This window comes from Heterodontus francisci, chromosome 8, assembly GCF_036365525.1.
Source record: "Heterodontus francisci isolate sHetFra1 chromosome 8, sHetFra1.hap1, whole genome shotgun sequence".
Taxonomy (NCBI): domain Eukaryota; kingdom Metazoa; phylum Chordata; class Chondrichthyes; order Heterodontiformes; family Heterodontidae; genus Heterodontus; species Heterodontus francisci.
This window is the reverse complement of record NC_090378.1, coordinates 4,993,074-5,015,775: the sequence shown is the minus strand read 5'-3', so window position 1 is coordinate 5,015,775 and position 22,702 is coordinate 4,993,074. Positions and strand designations below refer to the sequence as shown.

Sequence of the window (22,702 nt, the reverse complement as noted above, 5' to 3'; positions counted from 1 at the left end):
CCACCTGCAAGTTCCTCTCCAAGTCACACACCATCCTGACTTGGAACTATATCGCCGTTCCTTCACTGTCGCTGGGTCAAAATCCTGGAACTCCCTTCCTAACAACACTGTGGCCCTACCCCACATGGATTGCAGCAGTTTAAGACGGCGGCTCACCACCACCTTCTCAAAGACAATTAGGGATGAGCAATAAATGCTGGGCTTGTCAGCGACGCACAGTCCCACGAATGAATAAAAAAATTATGAATGATGCATTGCACTAACAGCTGCTGTGACTATGGTGACGCCATGACCATATTCCGTCATCAGCAGTCACCGTGTCGTCACTGCCCGTTCATCATGTGACCACTGTCCCTTTCTCCCCCACTCCCCATCACTCTTCTTCCCCTTCCCCACCCCCCATCCCTCCTCTCCCCTCCCCCGTCACTCTTCTTCCCCGCCCCCTCCCCGTCACTTCATTCCCCTCCCCCAGCTCTCCTTCCCCACCTCATCCCCATCACTCTTCTTCCCCCTCCCTCCTTCACTCTCCTTCCCCCTCCCCCTTCCCATCACTCTCCTGCCCCACCCCCTCCTCCCGTCACTCTCCTGCCCCACCCCCTCCTCCCATCTCTCCTGCCCCATCCCCTCAATCCCTCTTCTTTTTCCCCTCACCCCGTCACTCTTTTCCCCCTCTCCCCGTCACTCTCCCTTCCCTCCCCTCCACTCTTCTTCCCCCCCGTCACGCTTCTTCCCCATCCCCTCCCCGTCACTTCTTTCCCTCCCACTCATCCTGCCCCCCCATCACCCCTCCCTCCCCTCCCCTCAATCCCTCTTCTTTCCCCCCTCCCCGTCACTCCTCTTTCCCCCCACCCCCTCCTTCCCCGTAATCCCTCCCCCCCTCCGTCATTCCTCTCCCCATCATCCATCTCCCCTCCCTCCATCAACCCCCTCCCCCCCCTACCCCCATCCCCGATCACCCCCATCCCCGATCACCCCCATCCACCCTGTCCCACCCCCATCAACCCCCATACCCCACCCCCATCAACCTCCTCCCCAACCCCCATAAACCCCCCCTTAACCCCATCAGCCCCTCCTTACCCCCCCCATCAACCCCCCTCCCCAATATCGTCACCCCTCTTCCCCACTTCCCCCTCTTTTGCTCACCCCCAGCAGCAGCACTCGGCCTGAGCAGGAGCTGGTGCTGCAGTAACGTTCCGAGCGGTTCACACACTCCACCAGGCCGCTGATGGCTGTGTCGACGCGGCCTTTGCGGCTCAGGTCAGTCCCGGGCTGCAGTCGCTGCTCCTTGCGCATGCGGAAAGTGTCCATCCCAGGCCGCGGTTGCCGGGGAGACGGCACGCGCCCGTTAACGGCCGCAGCGCGAGCCCCGGGGACGGTGGCCGATGGCTGCCGAAGCACGAACACGGGCACTGGGCGGAGCGCGACCGCCACTTCCGGCACCGACTTTCATCCTGAAAGGTCGCAGGTTCGGAGCTGTTCATTCTGGTCAGTTTCATCTTTTCCTTTTTAATTTCATTTATCGCACCGACCGTGGATCGGCGGGTCTGGTTCGGCTGTTAAAGTTAGCTGTGCTGCTTTTATTGCAAAGGTGCAATTATCTCCTTTCAACCGTTGCATTTGAACCAAATTGCTTCGCAATCCCCTGTAGTTTATGCAAGCACACAGTCACAGAGCCACATTTTTTAATATTTTAAACAAATGCGTTTGTTTCCAATTGTTTTAATCGTTAGAGTTTTAATAGAGTAAAAAAGGAGAAACTGTTTCCAGTAACCAGGGGTGCACACATTGAAGGTTAATGAAGAACCAATGAGGGGATTTTGTTTTTTACACAGTGAGTTGTTGCTGCCTGAAAGGGCAGTGGAAGCAGATTCAATAATAACTTTCAAAAGAGAATTGGATAAATACTTGGAAAGGAAAAATTTGCAGGACTATGGGGAAAGAGCAGGGGAGCGGGACTAATTGGATAGTTCTTTCAAAGAGCCGGCACAGGTACGATGGGCCGAACGGCCTCCTTTGCTGTAACAGTCTACGATTCAAAGACAATATTAGTGAATCTCTGGAGAACTTGCACAAGGTTGTCCTGCAGAAGCAGTTTGTCACTCGGGGCAGGACGTCTGCATGTCCCATCGCCTAAGGAATACTATGTGGGGCAGCAAGAAAATAAGAGAAATTTCATTCATCAAACCGTTTCAATTTGATTATAATCTTAACCTAGAATTTATAGTGTTTAAAAAAAATTTCATAATGAAAACTCAAATGTGTCAGCCATGGCTCAGTAGCTAACACTCTGACCAAGTCAGAATGTTGTGCATTGAAGTCCTACTTCAGAATGACAAAAAGAGCAAATTGCATTTATATAGTGCCTCAGTACTGTCCCTCTGACGGTGCAGCGCTCCCTCAGTACTGACCCTCTGACGGTGCAGCGCTCCCTCAGTACTGACCCTCTGACGGTGCAGCGCTCCCTCAGTACTGACCCTCTGTCGGTGCAGCGCTCCCTCAGTACTGCCCCTCTGTCGGTGCAGCACTCCTCAGTACTGACCCTCCAACGGTGCAGCACTCCCTCAGTACTGCCCCTCCGACGGTGCAGCACTCCCTCAGTACTGCCCCTCCGACGGTGCAGCACTCCCTCAGTACTGCCCCTCCGACGGTGCAGCACTCCCTCAGTACTGCCCCTCCGACGGTGCAGCACTCCTCAGTACTGACCCTCCGACGGTGCAGCGCTCCCTCAGTACTGACCCTCTGACGGTGCAGCGCTCCCTCAGTACTGACCCTCTGACGGTGCAGCGCTCCCTCAGTACTGACCCTCTGACGGTGCAGCGCTCCCTCAGTACTGACCCTCTGACGGTGCAGCGCTCCCTCAGTACTGACCCTCTGACGGTGCAGCGCTCCCTCAGTACTGACCCTCTGACGGTGCAGCGCTCCCTCAGTACTGACCCTCTGACGGTGCAGCGCTCCCTCAGTACTGACCCTCTGACGGTGCAGCGCTCCCTCAGTACTGACCCTCTGACGGTGCAGCGCTCCCTCAGTACTGACCCTCTGACGGTGCAGCGCTCCCTCAGTACTGACCCTCTGACGGTGCAGCGCTCCCTCAGTACTGACCCTCTGACGGTGCAGCGCTCCCTCAGTACTGACCCTCTGACGGTGCAGCGCTCCCTCAGTACTGACCCTCTGACGGTGCAGCGCTCCCTCAGTACTGACCCTCTGACGGTGCAGCGCTCCCTCAGTACTGACCCTCTGACGGTGCAGCGCTCCCTCAGTACTGACCCTCTGACGGTGCAGCGCTCCCTCAGTACTGACCCTCTGACGGTGCAGCGCTCCCTCAGTACTGACCCTCTGACGGTGCAGCGCTCCCTCAGTACTGACCCTCTGACGGTGCAGCGCTCCCTCAGTACTGACCCTCTGACGGTGCAGCGCTCCCTCAGTACTGACCCTCTGACGGTGCAGCGCTCCCTCAGTACTGACCCTCTGACGGTGCAGCGCTCCCTCAGTACTGACCCTCTGACGGTGCAGCGCTCCCTCAGTACTGACCCTCTGACGGTGCAGCGCTCCCTCAGTACTGACCCTCTGACGGTGCAGCGCTCCCTCAGTACTGACCCTCTGACGGTGCAGCGCTCCCTCAGTACTGACCCTCTGACGGTGCAGCGCTCCCTCAGTACTGACCCTCTGACGGTGCAGCGCTCCCTCAGTACTGACCCTCTGACGGTGCAGCGCTCCCTCAGTACTGACCCTCTGACGGTGCAGCGCTCCCTCAGTACTGACCCTCTGACGGTGCAGCGCTCCCTCAGTACTGACCCTCTGACGGTGCAGCGCTCCCTCAGTACTGACCCTCTGACGGTGCAGCGCTCCCTCAGTACTGACCCTCTGACGGTGCAGCGCTCCCTCAGTACTGACCCTCTGACGGTGCAGCGCTCCCTCAGTACTGACCCTCTGACGGTGCAGCGCTCCCTCAGTACTGACCCTCTGACGGTGCAGCGCTCCCTCAGTACTGACCCTCTGACGGTGCAGCGCTCCCTCAGTACTGACCCTCTGACGGTGCAGCGCTCCCTCAGTACTGACCCTCTGACGGTGCAGCGCTCCCTCAGTACTGACCCTCTGACGGTGCAGCGCTCCCTCAGTACTGACCCTCTGACGGTGCAGCGCTCCCTCAGTACTGACCCTCTGTCGGTGCAGCGCTCCCTCAGTACTGCCCCTCCGTCGGTGCAGCACTCCTCAGTACTGCCCCTCCGACGGTGCAGCACTCCTCAGTACTGCCCCTCCGACGGTGCAGCACTCCCTCAGTACTGCCCCTCCGACGGTGCAGCACTCCCTCAGTACTGCCCCTCCGACGGTGCAGCACCCCCTCAGTACTGCCCCTCCGACGGTGCAGCACTCCCTCAGTACTGCCCCTCCGACGGTGCAGCACTCCCTCAGTACTGCCCCTCCGACGGTGCAGCACTCCCTCAGTACTGCCCCTCCGACGGTGCAGCACTCCCTCAGTACTGACGCTCTGACGGTGCAGCGCTCCCTCAGTACAGACCCTCTGACTGGACGTTCAGCCTGTTTTATGTGTTGTGGACTCTGCTGTGGGATTTGAACCCATGACTGTGGCTCGAGCTGGATGAGATCCCAGCTGACACTGGTAGCCTGCCTGCAAATGTAGTTCATGGCCCTTCCCTCTAGAGACCAGGTACACTTTGCTCTGCTTTGGACTCTGTAAGTTTTCAAGAAGAAAGTTTTCCAAAAAAACTTTCTCTCTGCTCCTCAGGGGCAAGGGCATAAAACTCCAGGCCATTAACCTAAACTTGCATCTTATTGAAAAGGATAGGACTGGTCCTCAGGTTGAAGTCCTAAATTGGGGGAAGGCTAATTTTGATGGCATCAGACAGGAACCCTCCAAAGTTGAATGGGAGAGGCTGTTTACAGGTAAAGGGACGTCTGGCAAGTGGGAGGCTTTTAAAGGTGAGATAGGAAGAGTTCAGAGCTGGCATGTTCCTGTTAGATGGAAGGGCAAAGCTGGCAAGTTTAGGGAACCTTGGTTGACGAGGGATATTGAGGGTCTGGTCAGGACAAAGAAGGAGGCATATGTCAGGTATAAGCAGCTAGGATCGAGTGAGTCCCTCGAGGAGTATGGGGGATGTAGGACTACACTTAAGAAGGAAATTAGGAGGGCGAAAAGGGGCCATGAGATTTCCCTGGCAGTGAAGATAAAGGAGAATCCTAAAAGATTCTATGTATATTCAGAGTAAAAGGGTAGCCAGGGAGAGAGTAGGTCCCCTTAAGGATCAGTGTGGCAATCTATGTGTGGAGCCACGGGAAATGGGCGAGGTCTTAAATGAGTATTTCTCGTCCGTATTTACCGTGGAGAAGGTCATGGAAGCTAGTGAGTTCAAGGGAGGGAACACCGATATCCTGGAGCATATCAACATTACAAAGGAGGAGGTATTGGAGGTTTTGAAGCGCATTAAGGTGGATAAATCCCCAGGGCCTGACCAGGTGTCTCCTAGGATGCTATGAGAAGCAAGGGAGGAGATTGCTGGGGCCCTGGCAGAGATTTTTGAATCATCGTTAGCCACGGGTGAGGTACCGGAAGACTGGAGGATAGCTAATGTTGTGCCTTTATTTAAGAAGGGCAGCAGGGATAAGCCAGGGAACTACAGGCCGGTGAGCCTTACTTCAGTGGTGGGAAAGTTATTGGAAGGGATTCTGAGAGACAGGATTTATATGCATCTGGAAAGGCATGGTCTGATTAGGGATAGTCAGCATGGTTTTGTGCGTGGGAAATCATGTCTCACAAATTTGATTTAGTTTTTCGAGGAGGTGACCAAGAGGATTGACGAGGGCAGGGCGATGGACGTTGTCTACATGGACTTTAGCAAGGCCTTTGACAAGGTTCTGCATGGTAGGCTGGTCCAGAAGGTTTGGACACATGGGATCCAGGGTGAGCTAGCAAATTGGATACAAAATTGGCTTGGTGATAGGAGGCAGAGGGTGGTAGTGGAGGGTTGTTTTTCAGATTGGAGGCCGGTGACCGATGGTGTGCCGCAGGGATTGGTGCTGGGCCCTCTGTTGTTTGTTATATATATTCATGACTTGGATGTGAATGTAAGGGGCATGATTAGTAAGTTTGCAGATGACACCAAAATTGGTGGTATAGTGGACAGTGAAGAAGATTGTCTAAGGTTACAACAGGATATAGATAAACTGGGAAAGTGGGCAAGGGATTGGCAAATGGAATTTAACGCAGACAAGTTTGAAGTGATGCATTTTGGGAAGTTAAACCGGGGCAGGACATATACAGTGAATGGCAGGGCCCTGGGGAGTGCTGTTGAGCAGAGAGACCTTGGGGTGCAAGTACATAGTTCCCTGAAAGTGGCAACACAGGTGGACAGGGTGGTGAAGAAGGCGTATGACATGCTTGCCTTCATCGGCCGAGGCATTGAGTACAAGAGTTGGGAGGTCATGTTACAGTTGTACATAACATTGGTTAGGCCGCATTTGGAGTACTGTGTGCAGTTCTGGTGGCCGCACGACAGGAAAGATGTGATTAAGCTAGAGAGGGTGCAGAAAAGATTCACAAGGATGTTGCCAGGTTTGGAGGGCTTGAGTTATAAAGAGAGATTGGATAGGCTGGGTCTGTTTTCCCTGGAGCGAAGGAGGCTGAGAGGGGACATGATAGAGGTATATAAAATTATGAGAGGCATAGATAGGGTAGATAGCCAGAATTTGTTTCTCATGGTAGGGGTGACTAAAACTAGAGGGCATAGATTTAAGGTGAGAGGGAGGAAGTTTAAAGGGGATCAAAGGGGTAAATTTTTCACACCAAGAATGGTGAGTATCTGGAATGAGCTGCCTGAGGAGGTGGTGGAGGCAGAAACAGTAGCGACATTTAAGAGGCATCTGGACAGGTATTTGAATGAGCAAGGCATAGAAGGATATGGAATTAATGCAGGCAGGTGGGATTAGTATAGATGGACATTATGGTTGGCATGGACACGGTGGGCCGAAGGGCCTGTTTCTATGCTGTACGACTATGACTCTAATGTTAAAAATTCTAACCTGTTGTATTGGAGAAAGTGACCCTTTGACGGCTCAAAACAGTACATTCAGACTTGGACCCTCAAACTGTCAGATATTAATCAGGTAATAAGGGCAAAATACTGCAGGTGCTGGAACCCTGAAATGAGAACAGAAAGTGCTGGAAATACTCAGCAGGTCTGCCAACATCTGTGGACAGAGAAATAGAGTTAATGTGTCAGGTCAGTGACCTTTCATCAGAACTGGCAAAGGTTAGAAATGTGAAAGGGTTTGGGAGGGGTGGGGTGGGGGGGGTGGGGAGAAGAACAAAGGGGAGGTCTGTGTTAGGACGGTTGGCTGGAGAGATTAAATGACAAAGATGTTGTGGAAAAACGGCGAATGGAGTGCTAAATCGTTGTAGTAAAAGACAAAGCATTTATCCGGAGAGATATTCATCAGGCTTTGTGTTTCAAACTGCATCAATTGCTTTTGCTGTCTCTGTTCCATGCCTGATTTGCCAAATGCAATGCTGATCTTCATCACTTTACGCTGATCAGCCCCCTCAGTTTTTTATTGTACTGATAAAAATAAAAAAGCTGATCTAAAGATATCAGCATCTTGCATATTGGTGATTGGAAGACTACAGATTTTGCCTGGGACCTGTGTTTAAAAACAACGCCTCGTGACTGAATGGGTGTCTGCTGCCTGAGTGAATCTGCAACAATTGAGATTGAGTTTGAGTATTCTCCACCTGTCTCTCAAAATACAGTCTACTGCTATTCATTTGAAGTTTTTTTCTCTGCTATGCAAAAAGTTGAATTAATCAAACAAATTTGAATTCCTACGCCTGCAACGTATAGATGGATGCACCAGATATTTGAAAAAAGAAATGACTTGCATTTCTCAGCACTTTCATGATCTCAGCACATTCCAAACTGCTTTCATAGAATAGAATCATAAAATGGTTACAGCACAAAATGAGGCCCTTCAGCCTGTCCATGGCAGCTCTCTGCAAGGAGCAACTCCACTAGTCCCACTCCCCTGTAGCCCTGCAATTTTTTTTTTCTCTTCAGATAATTATCGCAGAGAGATTTGCTAGTGCTATTGGGGAGGGTTTAAACTAAATTATCAGAGGGTTGGGAACCTAAGAGGGAGCCCAGATTGGAGGCAAGCAAAACTGGCAAGTAGAGAAATACTAAGTGAAATTGGAAGGCAGATGAGATGAAGGCAAACATCAAATAGGATCGGAATGCGGAATAATGTTAAGACAAAGTTCAGGGCACTCTATCTGAATGCACGCATCATTTGCAACGAGCTGGACGATTTGAAAGCACAAATAGAGGAAAATGCGTATGATTTAATTGCCATTACGGAGACATGTTTAGAGGGTGACCAGGACTGGGAACTGAATATTCAGAGATTCGTCATTTAGGAGGGATAAGCGGAGGGGAAAAGGAGGTGGGGTAGCACTGTTAGTAAGGGACAAGATCAGTACATTAGTGAGAGAGGATTTTAGATCGAAGGAGCAAGATGTAGAATCAGTTTGGGTGGAACTAAGAAACAGCAAGGGGCAGGACTCATTGGTGGGAGTTGTTTACAGGCCACAAAACTGTAGTGATAATGTTGGGCACGGTATAGAGCAGGAAATTAGAGCTGCATGTAGCGTGGGCAATACAGTAATAATGGCTGGCTTCAATTTACATATAGATTGGGCAAACCTAATTAGCACTAATGCTGTAGAGGATGAATTCCTGGAATGTTACGAGATGGGTTTCTGGAGCAGTATGTTGAAGAACCAACTAGTTGAAGAATCAGTCTATTTTAGATTTGGTATTATGCAATGAGAAAGGGCTAATTAGTAACCTTGCTGTAAAGGAGCCGTTGGGAAATAGTGAATAGTGACCACAGTATGATAGAATTCCACATTAAGTTTGAAAGTGATATAGTTCATTCTGAAACGACAGTCTTAAATCTGAACAATGAAGGTATGAGGGGCAATTTGGCGATAGTGGATTGGGAAAATACATTGAAAGATTTGACAGTAGACAGGCAATGCCTAGTATATAAAGAAGTATTACATGGTTCACAACAAACATAAATTCCTCTGAGACACAAAAACCCAACAGGAAAGGTGAATCAACTGTGACTAACAAAAGAAGTTAAGGTTTGCATTAAGTCAAAGGAAGTGGCTTGTAAGGTCGTCAGAAAAAGTGGTAAACCCAAGGATTGGGAGCAATTTAGAGTCCAACAAAGGCAGACCAAGAAACTGATAAAGAAAGGGAAAAGAGATTATGAATGTAAGCTAGCTAGAAACTTAATGGCGGACTGTAAAAGCTTCTTTAGGTATTTGAAAAGGAAACGATTAGCAAGGACGAATGTGGGCCCATTGCCGGTGGAGTCAGGAGAGTTTGTGGTGGAGAATGAGGAAAAGGCGGAGAGACTAAACAATTACTTTGTGTCTGTCTTCACAGAGGAAGACCCAGAAATCTCCCAGAAATACTAGGGAACCAAGGGGCTTGTAAAAATGAGGAACTGAAAGAAATTAGTATCAATAGAGAGGTAGTACTCAAAAAAATTAATTGGATTAAAAGTTGATAAATCCCTGGACCAGAGGAGCTACATCCCTGAGTATTGAAGGAGGTGGCTATAGAGATAATTGATGGATTGGTGATTATCTTTCAAAATTCTATAGATTCTGGTAGGATTCCTGCAAACTGGAAAGTAGCTAATGTAACCTCACTATTTAAGAAGGGAGCAAGAGAGAAAACTGAGAACTACAGATCTGTTAGTTTGACGTCAGTAGTAGGGAAAATGTTGCGATCTGTTCTAATGGATGAGATGACTGGATGCATGGAAAATATTGATATGATTGGGCAGAGTCAACATGGATTTGTGAAAGGGAAATCATGTTTGACAAACCTGTTGGAGTTTTTTGAGGATGTTACTTGTAGCATAGATAAAGGAGAACCAGTTGTCATGCTAAGAATGAGGCACATTAATTTCGCCACATGGACATTAAATTTCAAATTGTTGCTGGGAAAAGAAGGCCTGTTATAAGGACTGCCAGACCTTGGCTGAAAAAAAGGACATTTGCATATTAACAGACAGTACTTGGAAAAAAACAAAGCAGCCATTCCCTGACATTCAAACCACAATGGACTTTTGATCACCAGACGTTGAAGGTGGGGGAGCTCGCATTCCAGGTTGACTGCTAAGATGGCTGAATGCACAAACGGACATAGTCAAACCAGCTAGTCACATGACTAACCTGCTGGGCGACCTGAGTTTTTTTTGAACTTGTACAAACAGTTTGGACAGAAAGCAGAATGCTCCTGGACTGAAGCAGACCTCCTCTCCTGTCTGTCTGCTCCCATCTCTTTCTTACAGAACTCCAAAACCCACTGAAGACACATGAACCACAAAAGAGAAAAGTCTCCTACATTGAACAAGGTTTAAGAAGAATACTGGGCCCCAACGAAAAGCAAGATCTACCTACGATCAAGGACTCTACAGCGAGCTCAAAGAACAGTAACAAAAAACCCTCTTCAGAGATTGCCTCAAACTTTTCCACTTTATTTTTCTTCTCTTTTATGTCCCTATTTGCATGTGTGTATCGCGTATGCATGCTAGCATAGGCGTTAACCAAATTAGAGTTTAAGTTTAATAAATTTCAGTCTTCTTTAAACCTAAGAAAACCTGTGTGTGTGCTGGTTTCTTTGCCTTATAATTGGAAAGCAGTGAACAAGGATTCACCAAGGGGGAGCTAAAAACATGGTGTGTTTAAAATTAAACCCTGTTGCGGTAAGACCAGGTGAAGGCTAAAAGGGAATCCTAGACCTCTTTCTCACCTGGTCATAACACAGTGGATGTGGTGTATTTGGATTTTCAGAAGGCTTTTGATAAGGTCCCACACAGGAGGTTAGTAAACAAAATTAGAGCACAGGGGATTGGGAATAATATACTGCAATGGGTTAAGAATTGGTTAACAGACAGAAAGCAGAGAGTAGGAATAAATGGGTCATACTCAGAATGGCAGGCTGTTACTAGTGGGGTACCACAAGGATCAGTGTTTGGGCCACAGCTGTTTACAATCTATAGAAGTGATTTTGATATGGGGACCAATTGTAATATTTCCAAATTTGCTGATGACATGAAACTAGGAGGGAATCTAAGTTGTGAAGAGGATGCAAGGTGGCTTCAAGGGAATTTGGACAGGCTAAGTGAATGGGCAAGAACATGGCAGATGGGATATAATGTGAATAAGTGTGAAGTGATTCACTTTGGTAGAAAACACAGAAAGGCAGAGTATTTTGTAAATGGTGAGAGGTTGGGAAGTGTTGATGTTCAAAGAGACCTGGGTGTCCTTGTTCATGAGCCATTAAAAAAGCTAGTATGCAGGTGCAGCAAGCAATTAAGGCAAATGGCCTTCATTGCAAGGGGATTTGAGTACAGAAATAAAGATGTATTGCTTCAATTTTATAAAGCCTTGTTGAGCCCCACCTGGAGTATTGTGTACAGTTTTGGTCTCCTTATCTAAGGAAGAATATCCTTGCCATAGAGGGAGTGCAACGGAGGCTCACCAGACTGATTCCTGGGATGGCGGGATTGTCTAATGAGGAGAGATTGAGGAAAATGGGCCTGTATTCTCTAGAGTTTTGAAGAATGAGAGGTGATCTCATAGAAACTTACAAAGTTCTTACAAGGTAGATGTGGATAGGATGTTTCCTCTGGCTGGTGAGTGAAGAAAAAAGGGATACAGTCTCAGAGTAAGGGGCAGGCCATTTAAAACTGAGATGAGGGGGAACGTCTTTACACGGAGGGTGATGAATCTGTGGAATTCTCTACCCGAGAGGGCTATGGAAGCTTAATCATTGAGCATGTTCAAGACAGAAATAGATGTTTTTCTGAATATAAATGACATCAAGGGATATGGGATAGCGGGGAAAAATAGCTTGGAGGTAGATGATCAGGCGTGATCTGTTTGAATGGTGGAGCAGGCTCAACAAGCCGAATGGCCGCCTCCTGCTCCTATTTCCTATGATCCAATTCTCTTTTGAAAGTCATGATTGAATCTGCCTCCACCAAACCCTCGGGCAGGGCATTCCAGATCTGAAGCACTCACTGTAAAGAAAAAGTCATCATGTTGCTGTTGCTTCTTTTGCCAATCACCTTAAATTGGTTAAACACAATTTTCTCTTAACAAATCCATACTGGCTTTCCTTAATTGATCCACATTTGTCCAAGTGACTGTTAATATTGTCCCGAATTATCGTTTCCAAAAGCTTTCCAGCCACTGAGGTTAAACTGACTGGCCTGGTAGTTGCTAGGCTTATCCTTACACCCTTTTTTGAACAAGGAGGTAGCATTTGCAGTTCTCCGGTCCTCTGGCACCACTGCCTCCTGCCCCACCGAATCTAAGGGGGAATTGGAAGATTATGGCCAGTGTCTCTGCAATTTCCTCCCTTCCCTCAGTATCCTTGGATGCATCTCATCCAGTCCTGGTGACTTATCAACTTGAAGTACAGCCAGCCTCGAATACCTCCTCTTTATCAATTTTTAGCCCATCCAGTGTCTCAACTACCTCCTCTTTTACTATTACTTGGGTCGCATCTTCTTCCTTGGTAAAGACAGATGCAAAGTACTTATTTAGTACCTCAGCCATACCCCCGTCTCCATGAGTAAGCCCCGTTTCTAGTCCTTAATCGGCCCCGCTCCTCTTACCACCTTTTTACTATTTATATGCCTGTAAAAGACTTTTGGATTCCCTTTTATCACAGAATCACAGAATTGTTATGGTGCAGATGGAGGCCATTCAGCCCATCGTGTCTTAACCGGCTCTTCGAATGAGCAATTCACCTAGTGCTACTTCCCCGCCTTCTCCCCATAACCCTGCACATTCTTTCTTTTCATATAACAGTTTAATTCCCTTTTGAATGCTTCATTTGAACTTGCCTCCACTCAGCACATTCCAGACCTTAACCACTCGCTGCGTGAAAAAGTTTTTCCTCATGTCACTTTTGCTTCTTCCACCATTACTTTAAATCTGTGCCCTCTCGTTCGTGATCCTTTCATGAGTGGCAGCAGTTTCTCCCTGTCCAGACTCCTCATTAGTTTGAATACCTCTCAAAATCTCCTCTCAACCTTCTCTAAAGAAAAACAGTCCTAACTTCTCCAATCTGTCTTCATGACTTTTATTCATTCATAGGATGTGGGCATCGCTGACTAGGACAGTATTTATTGCCCATCCCTAATTGCCCTTGAGAAGGTGGTGGTGAGCTGCCTTCTTGAACCGCTGCAGTCCAGGTGGGGTAGATACACCCACAGTGCTGATAGGAAGGGAGTTCCAGGAATTTGACCCAGTGACAGTGAAGGAACGGCGATATAGTTCCAAGTCAGGATGGTGTGTGACTTGGAGGGGAACTTGCAGGTAATGGTGTTCCCATGCATCTGCTGACCTTGTGCTTCTAGGTGGTAGAGGTCGTGGGTTTGGAAGGTGCTGTCTAAGGAGCCTTGGTGCATTGCTACAGTGCATCTTGCAGATGGTACACACTGCTGCCACTGTGCGTCGGTGGTGGAGGGAGTGAATGCTTGTGAATGGGATGCCAATCAAGTGGGCTGCTTTGTCCTGGGTGGTGTCGAGCTTCTTGAGTGTTGTTAGAGCTGCACTCTTCCAGGCAAGTGGAGAGTATTCCATCACACTCCTGACTTGTGCCTTGTAGATGGTGGACAGGCTTTGGGGAGTCAGGAGTTGAGTTACTCGCCACAGCATTCCTAGCCTCTGACCTGCTCTTGTAGCCATGGTATTTATATGGCTATTCCAGTTCAGTTTCTGGTCAATGGCAACCCCCAGGATGTTGATATTGGGGGATTCAGCAATGGTAATGCCATTGAATGTCAAAGGGAGATGGTTAGATTCTGTCTTGTTTGAGATATTCACACCACACAAGTGCCAGGCAATGACTGTTACTTGCCACTTATCAGCCCAAGCCTGGATATTATCCAGGTCTTCCTGCATTTCCACACGGACTGCTTAAGAATGAGGTACATCAATTTTGTCACGAACATTGAGTTTCAACTTGTTGGAGTGAGGAAATGACTTGTTAAACAGATCAGCCGTGGCTGGAAAAGACATTTACATACTAACAGACATCGAAAGTGAGGAAGTGCATTCCAGGGCCTGCTAAGGAGGATACAATCCACAAGGCCCAGGACTGGTCAGACCAGCTGGTCATATGACTACCTGGCTGTTCTAGGGTTTTCTTTTGCACTGGCCACAGAGTGTTGAAGGCAGAGTGTCAGTTTGCTCCTGGACTGAGAAGATCTCTCTCCTGTCTGCTCCCATCTCTTTCTCACAAGCCTCTGAATCCACCAAAGACACATGAACCCCGAGAGAGAAAAGTCTCCGACAGCGAACAAGGTTTAAGAAGAATACTGGGCCCCAATGAAAAGCAAGATCTACCTACTATCAAGGACTACAGTGTGCTTGAAGAACTGTAACAACAACTCTTCAGATATTGCCTCAAACTTTTCCACTTTATTTTTTTCTCTTTTTTGTCTCTATTTGCACGTGTGTATCGCATATGCATGCTAACGTGGGCGCGTCGTGCATCCGTAGACGTTAATCGAATTAGAGTTCAAATTTAATAAATTTGAACTTTTCTTCAAAAAATCTGAGAAAGCCTGTTTGTGCTGGGCTTTGCCTTTATAATTGGAAAGCAGTGAACAAGGATCCACCAAGGGGGAGCTAAAAATCATGGTGTTTTTAAAATTAAACCCTGTTACGGTAAGGCCAGGTGAAGGCTGAAAGGGAACCCAAGACCTCTTTCTCACCTGGTCATAACAATGGTAATGGTAGAGTGGGGGATGCGCCAAGCCATGAGGTTACAGATTGTGGTCGAGTACAATTCTGCTGCTGCTGATGGCCCACAGCACATCATGGATGCCCAGTTTTGAGTTGCTAGATCTGTTCAAAGTCTATCCCATTTAGCACGGTGATAGTGCCACACAACACGATGGAAGGTATCCTCAATATGACGATGCAACTTTGTCTCCACAAGGACTGTGCGGTGGTCATTCCTACCAATACTGTCATGGACAGCTGCATCTGCGACAGGCAGATTGGTGAGGACGAGGTCAAGTATGTTTTTCCCTCTTGCTTCCCTCACCACCTATCGCAGAGCCAGTCGAGCAGCTATGTCCTTTAGGACTCAGTCAGCTCGATCAGTAATGGTGCTACCAGGGCACTCTTGGTGATAGACATTGAAGTCCCCCACCCAGAGTACATTCTGTGCCCTTGCCACCCTCAGCGCTTCCTCCAAGTGGTGTTCAACATGGAGGAGTACTGATTCATCAGCTGCGGGGGCGGGTGGCGTTAGCTGGTAATCAACAGGAGGTTTCCTTGCCCATGTTTGACCTGATGCCATGAGACGTCATGGAGTCCAGAGTTGATGTTGAGGACTCCCAGGGCAATTCCCTCCCAACTGCAGGCTTGGAGGGCCGAATGGCCTGTTCCTGTGCTGTACTGTTCTTTGTATACCACTGTGCTGCCACCTCTGCTGGGTCTATCCTTCCTGTGGGACAGGACATACCTAGGGATGGTGATGGCAATGTCTGGGCCATTGTAAGATATGATTCCGTGAGTATGACCATGTCAGGCTGCTGCTCCCAACTTTGGCACAAGCCCCCAGATGTTAGTAAGGAGGACTTTGCAGGGTTGATAGAGCTGGATTTGTCGATGCCGGGTGGTCCGTCCTGTTTCATTTCTTATTGACTTTGTAGCGGTTTGATACAACTGAGTGGCTTGCTAGGCCATCTAGGGCTAATTAATAATCTTGTTGTAAAAGAACCTTTAGGGATGAGTGACCCTAATATGATAGGATTTTGTGTTATGTTTGAAAGTGAGGTAGTTCAATCTGAAGCCAGGGTGTTAAATTTGAACAAAGGAAATTATGAAGATAAGAGGGGCAAATTGGCTGAGGTGGATTGGGAAAATACATTAAAAGGTATGACAGTACATAGGCAATGGATAGTCTTTAAAGAAATATTACATAGTTTACAGCAACTATACATTTCATCAAGGCAGAAAAAACCCCAAAAGTAAAGTTAGTCAACCGTGGCTAACAAAGGAAGTTAAGGATTGTATTAGGTTAAAAGAAAAGGCCTGTAATATTGCCAGAAATATTAGTAAACCTGAAGATTGGGAGGATTTTCGAATACAGCAAAGTAGGACGAAAAAACGGTGAATAAAGGAAGAATAGAGTATGAATGTAAGCTAGCAACAAATATAAAAGACTTTAAAAGCTTCTATAGGTATGTAAAAAGGAAATGTTTGGCAAAGACAAATGTGGGTCCATTACAGGCAGAGTCAGGAGAATTTGTAATGGGGAATAGAGAAATGGCAGAGAAGCTAAATGATTACTTTGTGCCTGTCTTCACTCAGGAAAATACAAGAAATCTCCCAGAATTAGAGATCCAAGGGATTAGGGAGAATGAGGAATTGAAGGAAATTAGCCTTAGTAAGAAGGTTGTATTGGAGAAATTAATGGGGCTGAAGGTTGATAAGTCCCCAGGACCTGATATTCTACATCCCAGAGTGTTGAAAGAGGTAGCTGTGGAGATAGTGGATGTATTGGTGTTCATCTTCCAAAATTCTGTAGATTCTGGAGCGGTTCCTGCAGATTAGATGGTCACAAATGTCACCCCACTATTTAAGAAGGGAGGGAGGGAGAGAGAAAACGGGGAATTACAGACCTGTAGCCTTACATCAGTCGTTGGGAAAATGCTAGAATCTATTCCAATGGATGTGATAAAAGGACACTTGGATAATAATGATCTGATTGGGCTCAGTCAACATGGATTTATGAATGGGAAATCGTGTTTGATGAACCTGTTGGAGTTTTTTGAGGATGATACGAAAAGAATTGATAAAGGGGAGTTGGTGGAAGCGGTGTACTTGGATTTTCAGAAGGCTTGATAAGTCCCCCCACAGGAGGTTGGTTCGCAAAATTAAAGCACATGTGATAGGAAGTAATATACTGGCATGGATTTAAGGATTGGTTAACAGGCAAAAAGCAGAGACTAGGAACAAACGGGTCATTCTCGCATTGGCAGGCTGTGACTAGTGGGGTACTGCATGATCAGGCCCCAGCTGTTCACAATACATATCAATGATTTGGATGTGGGGACCAAAGATAATATTTCCAAGTTCACGGATGACACAAAACTAGGTGGGAATGTGTGTTGAGGAAGATGCAAAGCGGCTTCAAGGGGATGGCAGGACGTATGAAGTGAAATAGGGTTGATTAGGCTTGTATTCGTTAGAGTTCAGAAGAATGAGGGGATCGCATAGAAACCTACAAAATTCTAACAGGACTGGACAGACTAGTTGCAGGAAGGATGTTCCCGATGGCGGGGGAGTCCAGGACCAGAGGTTATAGTCTAATTTAAGGGGTAAGCCATTTAGAACTGATATGAGGAGGGTTTTCTTCACCCAGAGAGTGGTGAACCTGTGGAATTCTTGACAACAGAAAGCAATTGAGGGCCAAATCATTAAATATATTCAAGAAAGAGTTAGATATAGTTCTTGGGGCTAAAGGGATCAAGGGATACGGGGAGAAAGCGGGAACAGGGTACTGAGTTTGGATGATCAGCCATGATCATATTGAATGGCTGTGCAGGCTCAAAGGGCCGAATAGCCTACTCCTGCTCTTATTTTTCTGTTTCTGTTTGGGCAAGAACTTGGCAGATGGAATATAATGTGGAAAAATGTGAGGTTATCCACTTTGGTAGGGGGAATAGATGTGCAGAGTATTTCTTAAATGGTAAGAGATTAAAAAGTGTAGATGTACAAAGGGACCTGGGTGTCCTTGTCAATAAGTCACTGAAAGCTAACTTGCAGGTGCAGTAAGCAATTAGGAAGGCTAATGGTATGTTAACCTTTATTGCAAGATGATTTGAGTACAGGAGTAGTGAAGACTTTCTTCAATTGTATAGAACCTTGGTTAGACCGCACCTGGAGTACTGGGTGCAGTTTTGGTCCCCTTACCTTAGGAAGGATATTATTGCCATAGAGGGAGTGCAATGAAAGTTCACCCAGACTTGTTCCTGGGATGGCGGAACTGTCCTATGAAGAGAAATTGGGGAAACGGGACCTGTATTAGAGTCATAGCGTTATACAGCACAGAAACAGGCCCTTTGGCCCATCGTGTCCGTTCCTGCCGTACAGCACCCAACTATTCTGATCCCATATTCCAGCACTTGGACTGTAGCCTTGTATGAGATTAGATTAGATTAGAGATACAGCACTGAAACAGGCCCTTCGGCCCACCGATTCTGTGCCGAACATCAACCACCCATTTACACTAATCCTACACTAATCCCATATTCCTACCAAACATCCCCACCTGTCCCTATATTTCCCTACCACCTACCTACACTAGTGACAATTTATAATGGCCAATTTACCTATCAACCTGCAAGTCTTTTTTGGCTTGTGGGAGGAAACCGGAGCACCTGGAGAAAACCCACGCAGACACAGGGAGAACTTGCAAACTCCACACAGGCAGTACCTGGAATCGAACCCGGGTCCCTGGAGCTGTGAGGCTGCGGTGCTAACCACTGCGCCACTGTGCCGCCCTATGCTATGGCATTTCAAGTGCTCATCTAAATACTTCTTAAATGTAGTGAGGGTTCCTGCCTCCACCACCTCTTCAGGCAGTGTGTTCCAGATTCCAACCATCCTCTGGGTGAAAAAAGTCTTCCTCAAATCCCCCAAAACCTCCTGCCCCTTAGCTTAAATCTATGCCCCCTGGTTCTTGACTCCTCTGCTAAGGGAAAACATTTCTTCCTATCTAACCTATCAATGCCCCTCATAATCTTGTACACCTCAATCATGTCCCCCTCCGCCTTCTCTGCTCCAAGGAAAAAACCCTAGCCTTTTCAGTCTCTTTTCATAGCTGAAATGCTCCAGCCCAGGCAACGTCCTGGTGAATCTCCTCTGCACCCTTTCCAGTGCAGTCACGTCCTTCCTATAGTGTGGTGACCAGAACTGTACACAGTACTCCAGCTGTGGCCTAACTAGTGTTTTATATAGCTCCATCATAACCTCCCTGCTTTTATGTTCTATCCCTCGGCTAATAAAGGCAAGTATCCCATGTGCCTTCCTAACCACCTTATCTACCTGTGCTGCTGCTTTCAGTGACCTATGGACAAGTACACCAAGGTCCTTCTGACCCTCTCTACTTCCTAGGGTCCTACCATCCATTGTGTATTCCCTTGCCTTGTTAGTCCTCCCAAAATGCATTACCTCAGACTTTTCAGGATTAAATTCCATTTGCCACTGCTCCGCCCATCTTACCAGCCCATCTATATCTCCCTGTAATCTAAGGATTTCCTCCTCACTCTTTACAACACCACCAATTTTCGTGTCATCTGCGAACTTACTGATCATACCTCCTATATTCACGTCTAAATCATTAATGTACGCTACAAACAGCAAGGGTCCCAGCACCGATCCCTGTGGTACACCACTGGTCGCAGGCTTCCAATCGCAAAAACAACCCTCGACCATTATCCTCTGCCTCCTGCCACTAAACCAATTTTGGATCCAATTTGCCAAATTGCCCTGGATCCCATGGGCTCTTACCTTCTTAACCAATCTCCCATGCGGGACCTTATCAAAAGCCTTACTGAAATCCATGTATACTACATCTACTGCGTTACCCTCATCTACACATCTAGTCACCTCCTCAAAAAATTCCATCAAGTTAGTTAGACATGATCTCCTCTTGACAAAGCCATGGTGACTATCCCTGATTAATCCCTGCCTCTCCAAGTGGAGATTAATCCTGTCCCTCAGAATTCTTTCCAATATTTTCCCAACCACTGATGTTAGACTCACCAGCCTGTAATTACCTGGTTTATCCATACCACCCTTCTTGAATAACGGTACCACATTTGCTGTCTTCCAGTCCTCTGGTACCTCTCCTGTGGCCAGAGAGGATTTGAAAATTTGTGTCAAAGCCCCTGCTATCTCCTCCCTTGCCTCACATAACAGCCTGGGATATGTCTCATCTGGGCCTGAGGATTTGTCCACTTTTAAGCCAGCTAAAACAGCTAATATTTCCTCCCTTTCAGTGCTAATATGTTCAAGTATATTACAATCCCCCTCCCTGATCTCTACACCTACATCGTCCTTCTCCATAGTGAACACAGATGAAAAGTAATCATTTAAAACCTCACCGATGTCCTCCGGCTCCACACAAAGATTGCCACGATGGTCCCTAATGGGCCCTACTCTTTCCCTGGTTATCCTCTTGCCCTTAATATACTTATAAAACGCCTTGGGATTTTCCTTTATCTTGCCCGCCAGTGTTTTTTCATGTCCCCTCTTCGCTCTCCTAATTACTTTTTTAAGTACCCCCTACACTTTCTATACTCCTCTAGTGACTCCGCTATTTTCAGCGCTTGGGATCTGCCGTAAGCCTCCTTTTCTTTCCTGATCCAATCCTCTATATCCCTTGACATCCAGGGTTCCCTGGACTTGTTGGTCCTTCCCTTCACCTTAACGGGTACACGTTGGCTCTGAACTGTCACAATTTCCTCTTTGAATGACTCCCACTGATGTGATGTAGACTTCCTACAAGTAGCTGCTCCCAGTCCACTTTGGCCAGATTCTGTTTTATCACATTGGAATCAGTCTTCCCCCAATTCAGTACTTTTATTTCTGGTCCATCTTTGTCCTTTTCTATAACTGGATTAAATCTTAGAGTTATGGTCACTATCCCTGAAATGCTCCCCCACTGACACTCCTACCACTTGACTGGCTTCATTCCCTAGGATTAGGTCCAGTACTGATCCTTCTCTTGTAAGACTTTCTACATACTGGCTCAAAAAGCTCTCCTGTATGCATTTTAAGAATTCCGCCCCTTTTATGCCTTTTGCACTAAGACTATCCCAGTTAATATTGGAGAAGTTGAAATCCCCTACTATTATTACCCTATTATTTTTACACCTCTCTGAGATTTGCCTACATATCATCTGCTCTATCTCTTCCTGACTGTTTGGAGGCCTGTAGTACACACCCAGCCAAGTGATTGCCCTCTTTTTGTTTTTAAGTTCTACCCAAATGGCCTCATTTGAGGAACCTTCTAAGATGTCATCCCTCCTTACTGCAGTAATTAACTCCTTGATTAACAGTGCGATGCCACCTCCTCTTTTATTCCCTCCCCTGTCGCGCCTGAAGATTCTATACCCAGGAATATTGAGCTGCCAGTCCTGTCCCTCCCTCAACCATGTCTCTGTGATTGCAATAATATCATAATCCCATGTTCTAATCAACGCCCTCAATTCATCTGCCTTACTAGTTAGACTCCTTGCATTGAAATAGATGCAATCCAATCTTCCGTTTTTCCCTTGTGCCTTACCAGGTCTATATTTGCTCTGCCTTCCAGGCAGACTCACTTTTTGTTCTATATTACCCCCGACTGTACCTCCACTCTGTATCCCATCTGTATTCTCTAGAGTTTCGAAGAATGAGAGGTGATCTCATTGAAACCTACAAAATACTTAAAGGGATAGACAGAGTAGATGCAGGTAAGATGTTTCCCCTGGTTGGGGAGTCTCGAACCAGGGGACATAATTTCAAAATAAGGGGGGAAGCCACTTAGGACAGAGATGAGGAGAAATTTCTTTACTCAGAGGGTTGTGAATCTTTGGAATTCTCTATCCTAGAGGGCTGTGGAAGCTCAGTCATTGCGTATGTTTAAAGCAGAGATTGACAGATTTCTAAATACAAATGCCATAAGTGTGGGAAAAAAGCATTGAAGTGGATGATCAGCCATGATCATACTGAATGGCAGGGCAGGCTCGATGGGCTGAACAGGCTCGATGGGATGAATGGCCTACTCCTATGTTCCTATCTCAGAGGCCAGTAAGAGTCAACCACATTGCTCTGGGTCTGGTGTCACATGTAGGCCAGACCAGGTAAGGACAGCAGATTTCCTTCCCTGAAGGACATTAGTGAACCAGATTTTTTTTTTTTTTTTGCAACAATCGACATTAGTTTCATGGCCATCAGTGGACTAGCTTTTCATTCCAGATTTATTAATTGAATTTAAATTCTACCTTCTGCTGTGGTGGAATTCAAACCCATGTCCCCAGAGCAATACCCTGGCTCTCTGGGTTACTAGTCCAGTGACAATGCCACTACGCCACCGCCTCCCCTACTCCTATTTATGTTCTTAGCAGGGCATTCCTTTCTGGTATCCTGGTCAATATTCACTCCTCAACAAACATCACAATAACAGATCTTAATCACATTGCTGTTTTTGAGAGCTAGTTCTGCACAAATTAATTGCCCAGTTTCTAAAAGTACTTTATTAACTGAATCTGGAATGGATCTGGCCCAGGAAAATTGGCATCAAAGATTGGCAGGCAAAACTTTTTTTTTTGAGTAAGGTTTATTTTAACTAGTGAACTGTATTGATGGATTGTAGGATTTATTAGTACTAGTAAGGTTTTATTAATAATTCTAAGCTGTAGTATTGCTAATGTTTTTTTTAAGCAGTAACAAAGGGTCAACTAATAAATAAAGGAATGGCAGGGGTGCTTCAACCTCGAGAGTGCACCGCCTATGCTATGTGGGAGCTCCAGGATACTTCCCGTATCCTGAAGAATCATTTGTGCAGGAAGTGTTGTCAATTGCAGCAGC

At 46.9% G+C, this 22,702-nt stretch overlaps 2 protein-coding genes across 3 annotated transcripts in view; one reads left to right on the top strand and one right to left on the bottom strand.

Annotated features, from left to right (window-relative positions):
- Positions 1–1,431, bottom strand: part of tyw3 (tRNA-yW synthesizing protein 3 homolog (S. cerevisiae)) — a 38,857-nt gene extending 37,426 nt beyond the window's left edge. Inside the window, exon 1 of one of the 2 annotated variants that reach the window (XM_068036574.1) lies at positions 1,144–1,431. In XM_068036574.1, the coding sequence (XP_067892675.1) occupies positions 1,144–1,308 (165 nt within the window). In that variant the 5' untranslated portion in view covers positions 1,309–1,431. The remainder of the gene's footprint in view (positions 1–1,143) is intronic. The other variant, XM_068036573.1, reaches the window with a different exon arrangement.
- Positions 1,322–22,702, top strand: part of cryz (crystallin, zeta (quinone reductase)) — a 61,195-nt gene continuing 39,814 nt past the window's right edge. The window contains exon 1 of the mRNA XM_068036572.1: positions 1,322–1,485. The gene's annotated coding sequence lies outside the window, so the exon portion shown is untranslated. The remainder of the gene's footprint in view (positions 1,486–22,702) is intronic.